Here is a 13680-nt window from a genome sequence, read left to right as displayed (position 1 = left end):
ACAGGAAGACAGAAATGATAGAGTAAGAGACAGACCTACTAAGGGCAAGTAAAGAGAGACACTGGTGGTAATGGGAAGGAAATGAGGGGATAAGGGGTCAGGAAGGAGCTTCAGGAAAGGTGGGGAGGAGTGTGGCAGGGAGAAGGAAGGAAGGGTAGAAGCCTAAAGTGGGGGGCAGTGAGAGTGAGCAAGACCATCATTATTTTATTAGTTCTTAAACAGATTCTGAGAATTTCTCTCTGGAGCCTAGAGTGACGAGCATATGTGACAGCAGTGGTTTCCATGGCAGCTGCCTCCCTGGCTGGGTTTCTGGGGAGATAGAACCTGTTAGTGCTCTGGGGGACATCCCTTCTCCCCTCCTCTACTCCACCGCTGTTTGATGGAGAGTGAGCATTAGGTGGTATGTACATATCCCACGTGGACCTGGCATAGTCCAGGTCTTGGAGGCTAGACACCTACACTTTCTACCACCCAGGCATGTTGCCAGTATTTCCACAACTCTGTGAAGAGCCCTTCAAAGGAGAGAACAATGACCCTGGGACCCTGTCCTCAAAGGCTTACAGAGGGGATGATGGTGCCACCGTTTCCCGAGAGCCCACTATGTACCAGGCTCTTCCTGTGGCACTTTACATTGACTCTAAATTCCTTCCAATCACTCTGCAAGATAATGCCATCGTTCCCATAGAACAGATGAGAAAGCCGAGGCTGAAGGAGGTTAAATCACATATCAGAGATCCCATGGTGGCTAAGTGCTTGAGCTGGGATTTGCCCCGAGGTCTGTCTGATACTGAAATCCATGATTTTTTTGCATTGTGCCATTCAACTCCGTGCTTGAGACATGAACACAAAAAAACGAGGCACAGAGGTACCAGGACTTTAGGAGGAGTGCAAGGTGAAGCTCTGTGAGAGAGGCTGACTCCAGCTGGAGAGGTGGGCTCAGAGAAAGCTTCATGGAAGAAGCAGAGTTTGACCTGGGTCTTGCAGGACTGGGCCATTAGACCATGTGGAGATCGGGAGCGAGGTAGGCCCGGAGGCTGAGCACTCCAGATGGCTGGGGGTTGGGGAGGGAAATGCAAGTCTGAAGGAGCAAAGATTTTCTGGTGAGCACCTGACACTGAGGGAGCCAGAGCAGAGCAAATTGCTTCCAAGTCAGATAGACATGGATTTAAACACTGGTTCCACCACTGGCAACTTCCTTAAGGTCTCTGAGCCTCAGTATCCACATTAGTAGAAGAGGGAATCATGATTCTACTTTGCAGGAAAGTGGCAAAAGCTAGTTCTTAGTAGCTGCACCAGATATAATAAGTTTTTCTTTTGGGGGGTGTATGTGTGTATGTGTGTTTTAAGTAGAAGGATATGAAACTGAAAGGTAGGCAGGGGGCAGATTGGGGCAGGTTGTGAAAACCATGACAAAGAGTTTTGACTTTATTGTATTTCAAAGGCAGTAGGTATCCAGGGGAGGATATTAAGTAGAGGAAGGATCTATTTTACGAAGGATCCCATGAGCTGTCACTATGCAGAGAAAGGATTGGAAAGGGGAAGATTAGAGGCAGGAAGAGGAGTGATATAGGTAAGGAGTGAAAGTGACCTGGACCAGGGCAGAAGGAAATGGACAGATTTAAAAGACATTTAGTGAAAATTTACTGGACTAAATTTCGATTGGGTATGGGGACAAAGGAAGAGGAGAGAATTTTGTCTGACTCCAGATTTATGGCTTAGGAGTTGGGAGTTAGGGGGTGCAGGGGAAGCCTGAGGGAGGAGCCTAATGTGGTGAGGATGGAGTTGGGAAGAGCAGTGCTCCCCAGGGCTCTGGGCCTTCAGTCTCCACTGGCAAGTGGTTAGGGAGGACACTCAGCACTGGGGTATGTTCTCTATGGCTGGAAGAGAAAGAGAGCCGCCCACGTGAGCTCCCTGGGCACGCTTACCCTGTCTCAGTCCTGCCACAGCCAGGAGAGGGATGTGGGAGTCGGCTGCCATGATCACCATCTTCCTTTGAGCAAAAGAGGATGGTGCTTTCTTGGCCAAGGACCTGCCATGGGACCTCAGGGAGCTCTTGCCCTTGACTGAGCACCTATTCCTGAGAGTGTCCCAGGTCCAGGAGGAGAAATCAGGAGAAAGTGTGTCAGAAAGAGGAGGGAACAACCTACTCCAGGCAGTGGCACGCAGTCCTGGTCCTTCTGCCTCTCTAAGCAGAAGGAAAAGCATGACCTTACCCCTTCTTCCCGCTGGACTTGCCTAAAATTCCTGCCTTTGGGGCTCCGCATAACTCTCTTCAGACTCTTCTGTCCTGATGCCAACTATTCCCTCCACTCAGCACTCATGCCCTCAGCCCCTTCCCCTTACCATGGGAAGAATGTTTATTGGAACCTCCCCATAGAAGGGACTGCTGGTGGGTCTGAGAGAGGTGTCATGGGTGCAAGAAAAAGTGGAGCAGAGAAAAAAGAAACTTGGCCATTTTCAGCATTTTGTTCTACCCCATCGCCTTGCTCTAATTCAATCCACTACAAGTCCTATTGGTTCTAGAATCGATATGGATATCCTAAGCAGATCTCAGGTCTGTCCTGTCATCTCTATTCCTGCCCTAACCCCAGCTCCAGGCTAGTATCATCATTCACCTGCACCCGAGCAACAGTGTCCAAAGAGTCACCAGCCTCCAGCATTGCTTCCTCTCCACCCAACCTTCACATTGTAGCCTAAGTGATCTTTTAACACTAGTTCTTCACTCTTCCCTGCTTAACCCCCCCCCACGGTTCTTCACTGCAAGCCTCTAGGTAAAGCCCAAGACCCTAAAACTGGGAGTCAAAACCTCTTAGTCCTGTCTCCCATGCTGCCCAACATGCATGATGCTCTGCATTCACTCAGAGCCTTAGCTATCTTTGCTGGAACCTTCCCTTTGAGTTCTCACACTGTCCCCCGAATTCCAGAAGCAGCCTTCACTTTTAGGTTTCCAGACCCTCAGACATGAAGTATGATGAGGATTCAGCTCAGATAGCATCTCCTCTGTGGAGCATCTCCTCCCTTTCCACTCCTGATGCCTCTTTTTTTGTGCCCAGATGTAAACCCCACTGAAGAACCATGAGCTATTTCTCATTTGGAAGCTCCCTGAGGGCCAAGGCTCCAACTCATGCACTGGGCAGCTGCTGGCATGTAAATGCCTCTGTGTGAGCTACAAAGAGGCAACCCTGCAGACAAATTAGGGAAAATGCACCCCTTTCCTCTGGGCTGATGCAGCCCTGTGATAATGTGCATGGCTTGATCATTAGAGGCTGGCTGGATTTCAGCCCCCATTTGCCTTTCCCACGCAAGCTGTTTTGTGCAGGATACAACCTGCGAAAGCAAATGTACTCAGTTATGTCTGTCTCCTTCGCTGTGTTTGAAGGGATGAATGCCCAAGGGAAAGAAGATCATGAGCATGGAGAGAAACAAATGGGGGGGGCACCTTCTGAATCCTAGAAGGTGGAGCTGAGGTTGGGCCTCACATTCTTCGGGTAGATCCCAGAGCCTAAAATGAGGCTGAAAGAAGTAGCTCCAGCTTCATGAGGAAGAAGCAGCAGAAAATGGGACAGACCACTGAGGTCCAAAGGAAGTCCTGAGTAGGGGGCCAAGCTTTGATAGGTGACAGAAATTAGCAAGGGGCTGGTGGAGGGGAGGTGAGGTGAGGTCCCAGTCCAACAGATAACTCTCCTAGAGGCCCAGGTTTTCTCTTTGGGGTTGATCCAACTTTTCCTGATAGTGATAGTCCTGCCTTCCTCCAGTAGGAGCCCAGATTGAAGTTTTGTCTTTGCTTCTCCAGCAGATGACAGGTGTGCCCAGGACCCTGTGCCTAGAGAAAACTGGGCACCCTCCCTTCTCCATGCTGGTGGGCCTGAGTCCAGGTGACTAAAGCTGCTGCAGCCCCTGGCAGGCCCAGAGGAAAGATTGATGGCGTGGCCATTGCTGGGGCTGGCCAACAGGGCCATTGATTTTCATTTAGGAGAATAATTAAATATTAATTTTCACTTTGTTAAGCGAAGGCGGTGAATAAAGCCAGTCCTGGCAGTAGCAGAGGAAGCCAGGCCATATTGGAAGCCTGTAGAAGAAAGGGAGGAGGGAGAAGATGTTCCCAGTCACTATCCTCTCCAAGAGCCTTCGACCCCTGTCTGCCACCCGCTTGGCTCAGGCAACAGTGCAGTGATTACGTCATGAATTCTGGAGCTAGACTACCTGGGTTCAAAGCCCACATCTTCCTGTTAGTAGCTGCATGACCTTGGGCAAGTCACCTGTTTCCTATGACTCAGTTTCTAATCTGTAAAATGGGAATGCCAGTAACAATATCTTCTTCACAGAAGATTAAATGACTTTGAACATGTAAAGTGCTAGGAACACTATGGTATCAGTATATGTTAATTATTATTATTTCTCTTTTCTACCCCAGGAATTATCCCAGTGGTATAGGGCTTCACTGCCCTTATCTCAGGTACCCTCAGCTGTATAGAGTTCCCCAGGTACCCCTTATCTTGTGGCATCCTGTGGCTGGTTGAGGAGAGGATTTTTTTTCCTCCCAAAGTTCATCCTAATTCTTTCGGTATCTTCCATTTGCTAACCCCCTCCGCCTGGAATTGGAAGTCTCCCCTTCAAGCACTGCCCTCTGTGGAATTTCTCTCTGGTCTGGCCCATTGCTCACCTGGGCCCTCCACTTCACTTCCAGTCCCATTTCACACCCAGTGGTTCCTCCTGTCTCTGCCCCTTTACCATGGTGTTTCCCGCATGGAGTGTTACTGTATGTCTCATTGACTCTTTTAATTCCAGTGACAGAAGTCATTTACTCCTAAGGCTGGATGAATAATGACTTATATTATTACTCCTACTAACACTGCTGTTACTACTACTACTACTACTACTACCACCTCCACCACCTCTACTAACACCTGCTAACCATATTGAGTCCTTACTGTCTGCCAAGACCTATGCTAAGCACTTTACACAACTTAGTTCATTTAATTATTACAATAACCCTATAAGTTCAGTTTCATGGATGATGAGGCTTAGGCTTAGAAAGGTAAAGACTTGCCCAGAGTTAGTGAGTGGCAGAGCCTGGATCCACACCCAGGTCTGCCTCCAGAGCCTGCAAACAGAGGACTGGTGAGGGTGATGACTTGGTGGTACTCGACATTGAGTCTTCAAGAGGGAAGCTCAAGTTCCTTCAATTATTGGTATTGGTTCTAGGATCTGAAACCCCATTAACAGCTTCATCAGCTCTAAGCAAAGCTTGTCCTATTGCTGGAGAGCTCCTATTCAGAGAAATGACTTCTTTATACTGAGCTGAAATTAGTGTCTGTTTTGTTTGTTTGTTTGTTTGTTTAGGGCTGCACCCATGGCATATGGAGGTTCCCAGGCTAAGGGTTGAATCAGAGCTGTAGCTTCTGGCCTACACCACAGCCACAGCAACACTAGATCCTTAACCCGAGTGAGGCCAGGGATCGAACCTGCATCCTGACGGATGCTATTCAGCTTTGTTTCTGTTTAGCCACAATGGGAACTCCTAGTGACTGTTCTTTATGCCCACTGATCCTGATCCTGCCCCGTGGGGCCACCCATAGAAAATCAAATCCCTCTTCAGACTCTGAAAGCGGTTACCCACCCCAACAGTAATATTTATCGAGATCTTACTTTGTGTCAGGCACTTGCTAAGCTTCAGTTAATCCTCACAGTAGCCCAGTGAGCTAAGTGTTAGTATAACCCACTCCTTATAGATGAGGAAATTGAAGCTCAAGCATCTGAGTCATGTATCTGAAGACACAGAAGTGGTAAATGGCAGAGCTGGGATTCAAATCCAGTCTGTGAGAATCAAAAACTAGTATTCTTAATTATTATGATGCCTCCCTATTGAAGCTCCCATAAACCCTATCTTCTCCAGCTCAATATCCCCAATTTCTTCAGACTCTCATTCCGTAATACATGTTATGTCCCCATCCCATCCTGGTCTCTTCCTGATAGGCTCTTGACCTCTTAAATCTAAAGCCTGGAACTGGATACAGTCCTAGATTGGACATTGGAATAGCATTCTTGTTCTAGACATATCACTCCTTGGACAAGAGAAAATGAGCCTGGTGTAGGATGACTTTCTCTTGGTGAACCCACACTAGTTCCCAACAATCAGTTTCTTCCTTCAGCAGTAGGTCCCACTTTGCCTTTTGTCCAGTGATTAGCCATTAGCCAAGGCCATATCAGGTGCCACTGATACACAGTGGCCTAGCTGCCTGTAGAATCAGGTCTCTCTTAACTTTAGCTAAGTGTTTGGGATGTGGAGGGAAAGCAACCTTGATGAGTCAAAACACCCCAAAAAAATTACAGGGAGAGGGAAGTTCCATCAAGGACCTGGAACTGGAGAAATGGTATCCTAGCCCAGCAGAGCCTCTATCCTATGTACCTGCAGATATGCTCACACCAGTGACAAATGACACCTCAAATCAGGATTTTAGCCATGGTGGACAAATTATGGCATAGCCCACAATAGTGATGCCTCTCCTAAAATATGGGGGTGGAACACTTGGCCCAAGAGTCCTGAGTGCATTTCTTTGGGCCAAAAGACTGAATAGAATAAATAACCTGTAGCTGTTAAGGGTATAGGTAAGTCTTCTCCTAGAAAGATGACTCTTCTGTTTCCTGGTCCCAGCCCAGCCCCTACATGCTGCTTTGGCATGCACACAGGGCTTGTCCCCAGCCTGAGGTGATTCCCACCCCCCAGCCCTGGTGGACTTACCCCTGGCAGGGTCTTCTGCTCGTGCAGTGCACTCTGGGCCTTGAGAGCAGAGTCCCGGGCGCAGTAGGTGAGGAAGGCACAGCCTGGGGAGGAAGAGGCTGGCTCAGGGGGTTTCCTGAAACCCCCAGATACTCTTCCTGGAAAGACCCCATTAAGTTGACAAACTCAAGGCCACTCTCCTATAAACAAGGACACTGCTTCTGAAAAGCCGTCTCTGCTTCTCACCTTCTCTGAAGGGAGAGGCTTCATGTGCCTGTTTCCCAGGCTCTGGCTGCCTCTTACTTGCTTGTGGCCTCTTGCCTAGGGAACATGTGTACCCACGTACCCACACCCAGTCACATGCTCATACAATCCCACATCTCCCCTCCCCAGTCCAGCCAGAAGTCCCGTTGGGGTTAAACCTCCCTAAGCAACTTTGCCTTCAGCTTTAACCCCAGCGTCTCCCTTCCTTTTTGTATTCATTCTCCCAGCATCTCCCAGAATCAGTCTCAGTTCCTTCCCAATTCAGTTTTAGATGGGAGGAGACAGAAGAGGAGGAGAAGTGTTGGGAGCTAAGACCAGGACCCCACAACTCCTTCCTAACACCTCCTTCAAGTTTGAGTCTGAGGACTGGATTAATTTGATACTTGCAAGATGGGACTCTTTGAAGGGAATCTTGTAGGTGGGAACTTCCAGGGGCTTCCAATGCTACCCAAAGAGCTTGATCTGTCAGCTCTCCCAGGAGTTCAAGATAGGGCCTTTTAAAGAATTACTGTGTACCAAATATGACTTCTCTAAATGATCCAATAGATATAGGGCAGAGAAGGAGTCCGGGTTGAGCCAAAGAGTCAGTCCTACCCTCTCTTTTTTCAGCCTTAGAACCCATAGCCTGCTAGGAAGCACAGGGCCAAGATTTCTTCCTTTCCAAAAGTCATTGAGCACTCACTCGTTCAGAAAAGATCTATTGAATATTTATTATGGTGGGACATTATGATGGGCTTGGGGGTAGAGTGGCAATAAGACAGACACATTCCCTGCCCTCATTTGGATTATGTAAAGGATCATAAAGGGGATGTAACTGAGTCCACAGGGTTAAGGAATGTCTCAAAGAACACTCTGAGTTCTCAGTAACAAACAGGGGTTAACGAGGTGACAAAAAGGGTGGTGATTATTTCAGGCTGAGGAAATAGTACATATGACGGACTGAGTGAAGAATTCAGTGTGTTGAAGAAACAGATGGAAGGCTAGTATGGTTGGAAATTGGTAACTGGGGGCAGAGTGGCCCGTATGGTATGCAAGGATCAGCTCATCTATAACCTCATCATAGTCTGGATTTTGAACATTTTCCTTGCAACAATGGAGCGACTGAAAGGTTTGAAGCAGGGTTGTGACATTAGGTCTGTCTTTTCCAAAAAAAAAAAAAAAAGGCTTCTGAGTATAGGAAGAAGAAAGACTGAAGGAAGAGAAAGTGGATATGGAAAGCCAGCAGGAGCTTGGTGCAGTCTTCCACTTAGACCTCAGCAGACTAGAAAGGCAAATAGGAACTTTTTCTCCAATTACTTCTAGGTGGCTGCCCCCTTAAGGAGGGTGGATATCCGCATTCACTGGGTTAAAGCGACCTTAGAGAATTTCTGAGACAAACTTTTTGGAGGAGTGGGCAGGGGTGTGCCTGCAGCACATGGAAGATCCTGGGCCAGGGATTGATCTAACCCTAGCCACAATAGTGACAATGCCAAATCCTTAACCACTAGGCCACCAGGGTACTCCACAAATTCTTATCAATAGGGAAACTGAAGCCCAGAGAGTGTGTAAGTGGCAGGATAGGGTTTGAAATCTCCAAACTCTTAGGCTGAGCTTTTTTTCAAAGCACTGTGGCTGCCCTCTCTGTATTCAGCCATCAAAAGGCAAATAAGTTACTCCAGCTTTTAGATGTCACTGTTTCTGGGGAGGGGTAGGTACATGTTGACTTGAAGACCTTCCTCAATGATCTTGCAAGGCAGTCCCACCTTCAGGAGTTGTGGGTTGGTTTGGAGATAAATCACCAAACATCTGATCCCTCTTACATCTCTGCTCCATCTTCTGCCATAGCTGTATTAGCTGACATGAGAACTGGGCAGGACTGGGCTGCTGTCTGAAAGGCTAAAGGAGTCCTATGTGACTACCTGGGATAGGGAGTGGAAGAACAGAGGGATAGAAAGACAGAGGAGCATGGCTTGAAGGACAGATGAATGAAAAAAAAAAACCTGGAAATAATTAAAGCTAAGTGGAGAGAAAGAGAAAGGATAAGGGAATAGTTCAGACTCTGATGGTGTTTAAGTGAGAAGAGTGAGAATTAAAGGTATTCTGTACACTTCCTGTACTGTACAGATGGCCTAGAAAGATTAGCTTGTACTTGCATAGTGAAATAAATGTCTAAAAAATAGGAAAATAAGTTGTTATGGATAGGTGGAGAGCCAAGTAGCTGGATGGTGTGGTCTTGTCCTTTTCATGCACCTTTAAAAGTGACCCCACCCCATAGGGTAGAAGATGCACTGCTACATAGCTGGTCCCAGATGTTTTATGGGCATTTTCCTGTAGCACCTACAGTAATGTGCCTAGAAATTCCCCAAAGCCTCCCAGGCAAAAAGATGACAGCCTGATTCCAGCTTTCAGCCCTTAGGAAAGTACATTTAGCTATTATCCAGGGCCTACCACTTCTCTCCTAGAAAGATCATGGGGGATAGTTAGAGACCCTCCCCCACCCAAACCCTGAAACTGCAGCACAGTGAAGGTAGGGAGAGAAAAAGGTGTTTTCTTCTCAAATCATTTCCTTCCCCTGCTCATGTGTGACATGTGACTCTGGCTCTCTTACTCCAGCCCAGCCTGGACAGACTTTTCTGCATGTAAACAAGCCTCCTCCCTCGCCCTACAAGAAGAAAGGGGTGTGGTTGGACAGGACGGTGGTGCCTCTATCTCTCTAGCAAGGGTAGGGAGAAGACCCCTTACTGCCTCTTGAACCTGACCCACCCTGAGGCTCTGGTCCAAGATCAGCCTGTGAGGGAGGGAAAACAGAAGGCCATAAAGAGGATTGGGAAGGGACAGATACGTGGCAGAGGAGTGGTGACACCGGAGGGTGAAACAAGCATGGGTTCAGCTGAGAGGAAACCTGAGATGACAGGGCACAAGGTGGCTGGAGTTCCCAACTGAGGTCAGATTCAAATCAGAAGAGGGAGAGAGTATTGGGATTCTGGATGGGAGTAGTAGAGATTGGGGTTATTGTTAACATGAAGGTGGAATTTGGAGCTGAGAGCCTCCTTGGAGGGGAATTGGATTTTGTGACTTAGCCAGGCCTGGGTTCTGAAGGAGGAGAGAATTTAGGTCTATCAGGCTTTAGGTTGGCAGTCTGAATCAAAGGAAGTCTCTAGGGATTGGCTAGTCTTGGAGGCCAGAATGAGGGGTGAAAGTTCAAAATATGTGTTAAGTTGGTTAGGCCTGAGTGGGATGGCACCAGAGGGGAGGATGGTGGTTCAGGAATGACTGGGTCCAGGGTTTGGAATATCAAAAGAAGGTGGAATAAATTTCCAGATTCCAGAATTTGAGATGTCTGATGGGTAGGATGAAGGGAAGTCCAACTGAAAGGCAGGGACTGTTGGGATGTGTGAGGTGAAGGGTAGAGAGGTGGAGATTAGAGTGAAGAACATGTCAGGGGACCAGAGTGATAATCAGAGTGAAGATGTCAGAAAATTCTGGGTTGGAGGGTCTGTGATATAGGGAGAAGACTGGGCTGAAGTGGGCTAGAATTGGACTGCTGTTGGACTGGCTGTAGGTAGGGCTAGGGTTGCGGCTGCGATTGAGGCTGGGATTTGGGCTGGGCCGCACTCTAATCGGATTGGGGCTGGGCTGGGCTGGGCAGGGCTGGGCTGGCCTGGGCTGGGCTGGGCTGACCCCGCGCACCTTTGTGGAGGCCGGTGAGCCGGTCCTTCAGCACCGTCAGCTCGTAGATTCGGCCGAACTCCTCGAACAGCGGCTTGAGGTCCTGCTCGTCCAAGCCCCGCGGGATCTGCCCCACGAAGAGCTTGATGGCGTCGTGGTCCTTCATGGGCACGGCAGGACCGGGGTTTAGCCCGCTCATGCCGACGCCGCTGTCCGCGGTGCTGAAACCCAGGCGTGGGCCGGGGCCGGCGGGCGGCGCAGACCCTCCGGGCGCCGCGGCCATATCCCCGCCCGGTCCGCCCTCCCGCCGGTCCCGCCTGTCCCGCCGGTCCCGCCTGTCCCGCCGTCCCCTCCCTGGACCGGTGGCGAGGGCCAGGGGGGAGGGGGCGGGTCCCAGGCAGCGAGGGCGGGGGGTAGCTGCACAGGGGGCGGGGTCCGGGTGGAAGGGCGTAGAGGGGGTGGGGCGGGCTGGAAAGGGGCGGGGCAGGGGGCGGGGCAGGCCCAGGCCGAGGCGGCGGGACGCTGGGGTCTGGCTTGAGGTCCCCGCGCGGCGCTCTCTGGGCTCCCGCCCGAGCTCTCTCGGAGCTGAGCCCCGAGCCCCAGCCCCCGTGCTTGATGACGTAAGGTAGCTGGCCGCCGGGTCTACGCAAATGATTTGCATAATGAGGAAGCAGCGACCAATCAGAGTTGGAGTTGACCGGGCTCGGCTGAGGGCGGGAGGGGCGCCTGGGCTCACGCGCTCCTGCTCGCCATGGCAACCGGACCCTCGGATGCCCTGTGTGTGTTGGAGTGTGTGCGGGCGTGGCGGTGGATCGCGCTTGTGCGCCTTGGACCGCGTGAGGGGGAAGTAGCTTCGTCATGCGTGGTGATGTCTGCGGGAGTCAGAGCTAACCCCCACCTCACACCGGCACACACAGGCATACACACCTCCAATCACTGTAGCATTTCCTGCGGGGGTGGATTGGGGATTCCTCGTCTCCATTCCCACTACTAAAAGCCAGTTCCTCCCAGCTGATCCCACCCCACCCTGCCCCGTCACACGGCTCTCTCTTGGGTGTCTTCAACCACTTTTGTAGCCACGAGCCTCAAACACTTTTGTCTCCCCTGAATCTCTAAAAAATAAAAAATAAATTTTAAGAAAGAAAAACAAAACAGAAACTCCAAAAGACTTATTTAACATGAATTCCTCCTCTGGAGAGTAAGGAAACTTACATTAACCGTATTTGCTCAGGTGCCTAGTTGATCCCAATTCCGTGAGCTCGGGAGTGTTATCCTCCTTTTCTGGAAAAGGAAGCTGAGGGTCTGAGGTCAAGGAGGTTAGGACCAGGCCCACCTCCAACAGCTGGGCACAGGGCAAGATAAGAAATGGAAATAGACATATCGTGTGTATAAATACTTAAAATATATAAAGTTACAATTTGTTAAATAAAATATGTTCACTTATTTTCACAAATACAACTTCATAAAAGTGAAAAATACGTGTAAAACTGTTTTTATATGCTGAAAGTTGGCAAAATATCAGAGCTGATGGAATTTTATTACTCTTGCTCATGTCTGAGTATTCTCTTGATGGGCTGGTGATGTCTGGACAGAGAAGTAATACAATAAAGATAAATAATTCATAAATTATATGTTTACTTCAAAAAAATTTTCTGGCCTTCTTTCAGTAAAATTGCTAACCTCTCTCCATTGACTATTTCAAGAAAATTCTCAAGAGCAGCGTAGCAATTGGAATCAACAAAATGTCTTAGAGAGATATTCAAGTTCAGAAATGAACTATGATTTTTTTTAAAAATCATTTTTCGTCTTTTCATAAAAGTTATTTCTTCTAATTACCTGATCATGGGACTGGTTACCAGAACATTTCATTTTTAATGAGCTCAATGTAGTTTTTAATTTCTTTGAAACTTCCTTTTTGAGCCATGGATTATTTATAAATGTATTGTTTAATTTCCAAGTGTTTGGAGATTTTTCTGTTCTCTTTCTGTTATTGATTTATAGTTTGAATCCATTTTGGTTAGAGAACATACTTTGTATGATTTTAGTTCTTTTACATTTGTTGAGGTATCATCCTCCGATTATGATCTATCTTAGTGAATGTGTTTTTGGTGCACGAAAAAAATGTATATTCTGGAGTTCCCATCGTGGTACAGCAGAAACAAATCCGACCAGGAACCATGAGGTTGTGGGTTCAATCTCTGGCCTCTCTCAGTGGGTTAAGGATCCATCATTGCCGTGAGCTGAGGTGTAGGTCATAGACGAGGCTCAGATCTGGTGTTACTGTGGCTCTGGCGTAGGCTGGGGCAACAGCTCTGATTAGACCCCTAGCCTGGGAACCTCCATATGCTTCAGGTGCCACCCTAAAAAGGACAAAAATAGGAAAAAAAATGTATATTCTGATGTTGCTGGGTGGAGTGTTCTATAAATGCTGATAATGTCCTCTTGGTTGATCGTGCCATTGAGTTCTGTTTCTTTGATGACTTCATGGCTATTTATTTTAACAGCTGTTGAGAGAGGGGTGTTGAAGTCTCAACTGTAATTGTGATTGTATCTATTTCTCCTTTCAGTTCTCTTAGCTTATTCTTCACATATTTTGCAACTTGGTTGGTGCATACACATTTAGGATTGCTATGTCTTTTTGGTGTGCCTCCCCTTTTTTTATGTTGCCCACACTTGTTGCATGTGGAAGTTCCCCAGCCAAAGACCAAATCTTCGCCATAGCAGTGACAACTCAGGATCCTTAACCCACTGCACCACAAGGGAACTCAGTGGATTGACTCTTTTATCATTATGTAATGTCATTCTGTTTTTTTCTTTCTGTTTGTTAGTTTTTTGTCTTTTTAGGGCTGCACCCATGGCACATGGAGGTTCCCAGGCTAGGGGTCGAATTGGAGCTGTAGCTGCTGGCCTAAATCACAGCCACAGCAATGTCAGATCCGAACCCAATCTGCGACCTATACCAAAGCTCACAGCACAGCTAGATACTTAACCCATTGAGTGAGGCCAGGGAGCAGACCTATGTCTTCCTGGAGTTACCGTCATGGCAC

At 48.3% G+C, this 13680-nt stretch overlaps 1 protein-coding gene and 1 long non-coding RNA gene across 4 annotated transcripts in view; one reads left to right on the top strand and one right to left on the bottom strand.

Moving 5' to 3' along the window:
* CELF6 (CUGBP Elav-like family member 6) overlaps positions 1-10997 on the bottom strand; it is a 29830-nt gene extending 18833 nt beyond the window's left edge. The window contains 2 exon segments of the mRNA XM_003128507.5: positions 6743-6825; positions 10655-10997. Of these exon segments, the coding sequence (XP_003128555.2) occupies positions 6743-6825; positions 10655-10916 (345 nt within the window). The 5' untranslated portion in view covers positions 10917-10997.
* LOC102166620 overlaps positions 1-13680 on the top strand; it is an 87481-nt gene that overhangs the window by 29625 nt on the left and 44176 nt on the right. The gene's annotated exons all lie outside the window — the stretch shown is intronic.

Source organism: Sus scrofa, chromosome 7, assembly GCF_000003025.6.
Source record: "Sus scrofa isolate TJ Tabasco breed Duroc chromosome 7, Sscrofa11.1, whole genome shotgun sequence".
NCBI classification, from domain to species: Eukaryota; Metazoa; Chordata; class Mammalia; order Artiodactyla; family Suidae; genus Sus; species Sus scrofa.
This window is presented reverse-complemented; position numbering and strand designations above follow the sequence as displayed.